Source organism: Durio zibethinus, chromosome 3 (genome assembly GCF_047325235.1).
Source record: "Durio zibethinus cultivar Kanyao isolate XHJ-2024 chromosome 3, ASM4732523v1, whole genome shotgun sequence".
NCBI classification, from domain to species: domain Eukaryota; kingdom Viridiplantae; phylum Streptophyta; class Magnoliopsida; order Malvales; family Malvaceae; genus Durio; species Durio zibethinus.
In genome coordinates, this window is record NC_143164.1 from 30,568,693 (window position 1) to 30,574,376 (window position 5,684).

Consider the following 5,684-nt stretch of genomic DNA (forward strand, 5'->3'; position numbering starts at 1 on the left):
GGGATTAAATAACTATTAATATAAAATGCAAATATAATTTTTTTATACAAAAGAAAATTAAAGTTTGAAGATAACAAAAATATTATAGGTATTGAAATTTAAATATCAAATTTATTAAATATTATATTTTAAAAATTATTAAATTAATTAATTAAACTAAATCTTAATTTAAGTATGAAATTTAACTACTATATTTTTGTCAAATGTATTTTACCATTTCTAACAAAAAAAAAAAAACTATGCTTTTCCAAATATATTTAAATGAGACAACATGAAAATTTTAACCCAACCTTGTGATAACAAAATAAGATAAAATAACACATATTTTCAACTAAACATATCTACTTGTTTTGACAAAAGGGGAAAAATTTTCTTCTTAATTTGATGGGAGTTGAATATTTGGTTAGTCAACTCGAATTAAAAATTTGTTTTGGACTAACATTATTTAATAGGAGTTGAATATAATATAAGTATTTATTACTAATTTGTAAGTTTAAAATTTTGACCAAAGATTATCACAACCAATACCATAAAAGAAAAAATTTTATTTTTAAATTAATTTAACTCAATTAATTTATATATTCATCCAAACATTAAATAAACCTAAAATTTCATTAATAAATTCACCAGATTTGCAGATTTACAGTCGGTCTTTCTTTTTTTTTTTCATTGTCCGGCAATAAATGAAAATAAATAAATAAATAAATAAAGTTTGACAAATAAAAAGGAGGAGACGGGGAAAAGGACGAAGGGAACAGTTTGCTTCAAAACTTGAAAGAGAGAGAAAGCAGAAACTTGAAAGTGGGAAGCATTGGGCCAAGGGGGGTTTGAACGGTCAAAAAGAAAGGCCTACTTGCTGTTGAAAAGCAAGAAAGAATAAAGAAAATCAATAATACATAGATCTCTGGGCTCATCTGTTTGCTGTGAATTGTGACCTACACCTCCAACCAATAATAATAAAAAAAAAACACAGAGGAAGCTCTGAGCTGCATCTCCTCGTCCTCATTTTCCTTAAAAAAATAAAATCGAAAACGACACCAATCTACGCCACTTCACAGTGAAAGATCCATTTTAAGATCCGACTTCCATGCCCGTTTTATTCCTCTCAGGATTCTGCCTCACTTAACTTTTTTTTCCTTGGATTTCTTGACCCGATCGGTAATTAATTTTCTCCACACTTTCTTTCTTATTCTTTTTAATTTTTATTTTTATCTTTGGTTTTGAATCTAATGGTTGCCGTGTTCGGCTGTTGGATTTTTTTTTTCCTTATATTTGTTTACTTTTTGCTTGAGCTTTGCATCATCTTAGATCCTGCTTTCCTTCTAGGGTTTCAAATATTATTTCCTTACCCTTTTAACTTTTAATATTTTAGTAAACGATTTGCTCTGCTTGTTTCCCTGAGGAAGTGCGGGAAAGAAACTCCTCTTATTCAGTTAATTTCCTGTGTAAAATAAAATATGAACTTAACATGCAACAGTTAATGCTTTAAGGAAGAAACGGATCGCTGCTTTATCTAATTTTATGTAAACTTGTAGTTAAAATGGGCCTTTTAAAAAAGTTTTTTGTTCTTTTCTTCAAAAGATTTGAGATTTTGGAGCTGTTTTTTGGTTAATGCTATTTGAATGTTAGATGCATAGTCGATTTCTTTGAGGATGAACCATTAACATTATTTTTATGTGTTTTACAGGTAATTGATTGAGTTGTTTTGCTGGTTTAAAGAGGTGAATTTTCCACGTAGGATCTGGGAGATTCTCTTGTTTCTTTTACTTTAGTCCAATGGCTTCTGTAAGTATAGCGCCTACTTCTGGATTAAGAGAACCTAGTGGAAATACAGTCGGTGTTGATAGATTGCCTGATGAAATGAATGATATGAAAATCAGGGATGACAAGGTATGTTATTAGTTTTGGCAGTGTGTTTGCTTCAATAATTGGTTGTCGATCCTTCGGATCAGTTTTACAAAATCTATTATTATGTTGCAGGAGATGGAAGCAACTGTAGTTGATGGTAATGGAACTGAGACTGGGCATATAATCGTCACCACTGTTGGTGGTAAAAGCGGCCAGCCTAAGCAGGTTAAAGCTTATGATTTTCTCCTGGAGACCTAGAGTTTATTGAGTCTTATTTTTGGGTGTTTGATGATCTTGTAACTTAACCTTCTGATCATTTTCAGACAATAAGCTATATGGCTGAACGTGTTGTTGGGCATGGATCATTTGGAGTAGTCTTCCAGGTACACAGATTGATTTCATCCTCTCATACTTTTATTTTGTGGTATGTTCAGATTTCACAATGTAAGTTGAATTTTAGGTTTTGTACCGAATTATCTGTGTGGTATTTCAGGCTAAATGTTTAGAGACGGGTGAAACTGTTGCTATTAAGAAGGTTCTTCAAGACAAGAGATACAAGAACCGTGAATTGCAAACCATGCGTCTTCTAGACCACCCCAATGTTGTCTCTCTGAAGCATTGTTTCTTTTCAACAACTGAAAAAGATGAGCTCTATCTTAACCTGGTGCTTGAGTATGTTCCAGAGACTGTCCACCGGGTTATCAAACATTATAATAAGATGAACCAAAGGATGCCGCTGATATATGTTAAACTCTATGTTTACCAGGTATAAGCTTGGTTAAATTATTCCCTTTTACTGTCTTTTTCTTTATAGAAACAATAAATCCATGTAATATGCATCCCTTACATGAAATCGATCTTATTATTGTCTTTATGCAGATTTGCAGAGCGCTTGCTTACATTCATAACAGTATTGGTGTGTGCCACAGGGACATAAAGCCTCAAAATTTATTGGTATGTTTTCAAGCAGCTTGCTAAATGCTTTCTATTGGTGGTTAGTAAAGCTATATCAGTTTTTAAATCTCTATCTTACTACCAGAGAAACTTTGTCTAGAAACAGTTTGCTGGTTAACCTTGTTGATAATTTAAAAAAGGATGACTGGGAGTTTGGCAAGGGAAAGAACAATCTAGTATTCTGACAAATCTATGCATGGTATTATACTATAATAATGTGAAATTTGAATCTTATGCTGAAGTGCTTTGTGATCTTAAAAATTTAAACAGAATGGGTTTCTAAGGTTATTGGAGCACTGTTATCACCTTTAAGTTCACTTAAAGATATTGCCTTCATGATGTCCCTTGTTGTCCAATGTCTTGTTTCTCATTTTGGGGAATAACGCAGTTTTCCCATTTCATCTGTTTATTTACCATATAAAGTTGGGTTTATCTATCATTATTATTAAATCATTGACTCTTTAATGCATACTCTCTCATTATTACAATGGTTTCTTGTGACAGGTCAACCCGCACACCCACCAGCTAAAACTGTGTGACTTTGGAAGTGCAAAAGTTTTGGTATGTACATTGGGATCTTAAAATTTTTTATTTGCTTCTTTAGACACTATCTAATTGTTCATGAGCCTAATTTTGGCTTGACTTTGACAGCTAAAAGGGGAACCAAACATATCTTACATATGTTCTAGGTACTATCGAGCACCTGAATTGATATTTGGTGCAACCGAATACACCACGGCCATTGATATCTGGTCTGCTGGTTGTGTTTTGGCTGAACTATTGCTTGGACAGGTAGATAGTTTCCTTGTATATATTTTTGGTTATATATGAATATTTCCTTTCATATTACCTAATATGTATGTTTTCTACTCCAGCCTCTGTTTCCTGGTGAGAGTGGAGTAGACCAGCTTGTTGAAATTATTAAGGTAACTTTTAGTTCAAAATTCTCATCAATAAGAGTTTCAACATTATCATCATTGTAAAATACTTGAATAAAACACGAAGGATGGCAGATATTAACCCATCCATGTTCTTTCCTTATTGGTGTCTCTTAATAATGTGGCATTATTGACACTGGATTTCTGATTTATCTTGCCTCCTGTTCTACATTATTGACACTGGATTTCTGATTTATCCCACCTCCTGTTCTGCTATACTTTGATTATTTTCTTCTTTGCGATTCTGAGTTATGTGATTTTTATGCAGGTTCTAGGTACCCCAACAAGAGAGGAAATAAAGTGCATGAATCCTAACTACACAGAGTTCAAGTTTCCTCAAATTAAAGCTCACCCATGGCATAAGGTATTGGGGATCACATTTCTTTGTGAAATAATTGTTGTCTAACATATCGAATTGATCAATGTATCATTGGTATGCAGATATTTCAAAAGCGTATGCCTCCTGAAGCTGTGGATCTTGTTTCACGACTATTGCAGTATTCTCCAAACCTTCGCAGCACAGCTGTAAGTATCAAACTTGGTACAACTTTGTTATTGTTTTTTCTCTGTAGTCTGTATTCATCCATATTCTAGTAAGAGAAGTTTCATTCAATTATGAAATTGCCTTCTTGGTTATATTCATACTCTGTTTACCATATTATTTAGATAATCATGTGTGGCTCTTTGATTTACTTTTCTATTCATACTCTTTTTGCTTTATTATATTTCAAGTTTGCTAGATATTTCTCTTTTATGTACTATCTTATGATGAGTTTTTATTTTCTATGCAGATTGAGGCTTTGATTCATCCATTTTTTGACGAGCTACGTGATCCAAACACCTGCCTACCTAATGGACGTTTTCTTCCGCCACTATTCAACTTTAAGCCTCATGGTAACAAACCAGTACTGCATTAATGTTTCTGCTATTTTAACCTATTGAACTGCGGAACTCTGATGGTTGTTGTTGTCCTGTCATTGCCATTTATCAGAACTGAAGGGAGTGCCTGTGGATATGCTAGTAAAGCTGATCCCCGAGCATGCAAGAAAGCAATGTGCGTTCCTTGGATTATGAGGCGGTTCTATCTGCCTGATGTCTGCTTCTTGCAGAAATTGTGGTGTATTGTAGAGAAGTAGCTAGTGGCCTGTTTCAGTTTATATCATATTGAAGCCGTTGTTAATTGCTTTTTCACCCTCAATGTCTATTTGTTCTCTTTATTAATTTTTTTTACCTATATCTATTAATGAGTATGTTGATCCCCTTATTTCCAATTTATAACAAATTACAAATTGGATTCAAAGTTGTCGCCTTTTAGCATAATTCAGGTGACCCGTGTTTGAGTTAATAATGTAATTCGAGCCCTGTTCCTTGATCCTTAGCACGCCGGGATAGCGTGTTTTCGCTCCTAGCTTTGGTGCTTTCTAGCAGATGGTAGATGATGCTTTCAGCAATAGCTAGCCGTGTACCTAAGCAAGATATGGTAGAAAAGCAAGGTTTATGAAGTAGTCTCCGGTTGAATTCTCATACCATGGCCAGCAAGTATTGACTCCGTCTAACTCGATGTCTTAATTTTAAACATGGTATAGTGAGGTAACGCGACATAATTTAAATTTTAATAAAAATAAGTGTTATATTTAATTTGTCAATTTGTGATATAATAATTTTATATAAGACATGAAATCTACAAATATAAATACCCGAATTATAAATCTACAATCAGCAAACATGATTGATTATATATATGACGTATGGCTTATTTTTCTTCTCAAGGTTTCATTTTAATATTTTTTTTCAAATCTTTTAAAAGCTAACTTGACATTGTCAATTACGTCTCGTGCAAAATTAAAGGAGTATATTATTTATAATTATTATATTATAATTAATTAATTATAATTTAGAATTATATGGTGAAGTTTATCAAAATTTTATATGTAATGTACTTTT

The 5,684-nt window shown here is 32.7% G+C and overlaps 1 protein-coding gene across 3 annotated transcripts; it reads left to right on the forward strand.

Annotated features, from left to right (window-relative positions):
• Window positions 1-616: 616 nt before the first annotated feature.
• LOC111283473 (shaggy-related protein kinase alpha-like) lies at window positions 617-5,011 on the forward strand. 3 transcript variants are annotated; one of them, XM_022872058.2, is made up of 13 exons: window positions 617-1,158; window positions 1,688-1,890; window positions 1,981-2,073; window positions 2,172-2,231; window positions 2,342-2,614; window positions 2,728-2,802; window positions 3,307-3,363; window positions 3,454-3,594; window positions 3,678-3,728; window positions 4,009-4,104; window positions 4,182-4,265; window positions 4,532-4,634; window positions 4,732-5,011. In XM_022872058.2, the coding sequence occupies exons 2-13, from the start codon at window positions 1,777-1,779 to the stop codon at window positions 4,812-4,814; spliced, it is 1,230 nt and encodes a 409-aa protein (XP_022727793.2). In that variant the 5' UTR covers window positions 617-1,158; window positions 1,688-1,776; the 3' UTR covers window positions 4,815-5,011. The 3 variants fall into 3 exon arrangements, with proteins under 3 accessions (XP_022727793.2, XP_022727792.2, XP_089614604.1); XM_022872057.2 differs by having other exon boundaries at window positions 921-1,158; window positions 2,309-2,614; XM_089758478.1 differs by lacking the exons at window positions 3,454-3,594; window positions 3,678-3,728 and having other exon boundaries at window positions 1,022-1,158; window positions 2,309-2,614.
• The last annotated feature ends 673 nt before the right edge of the window (window positions 5,012-5,684 follow it).

Bases quoted from the DNA above. Each gene is read 5' to 3' on its own strand.
- LOC111283473 (XM_022872057.2), top strand. From the start codon at position 1,777: ATGGCTTCTGTAAGTATAGCGCCTACTTCTGGATTAAGAGAACCTAGT. The intron at 2,803-3,306 runs GTATGTTTTCAA...TTCTTGTGACAG, and splicing joins TAAAGCCTCAAAATTTATTG to GTCAACCCGCACACCCACCA. The intron at 3,729-4,008 runs GTAACTTTTAGT...ATTTTTATGCAG, and splicing joins AGCTTGTTGAAATTATTAAG to GTTCTAGGTACCCCAACAAG.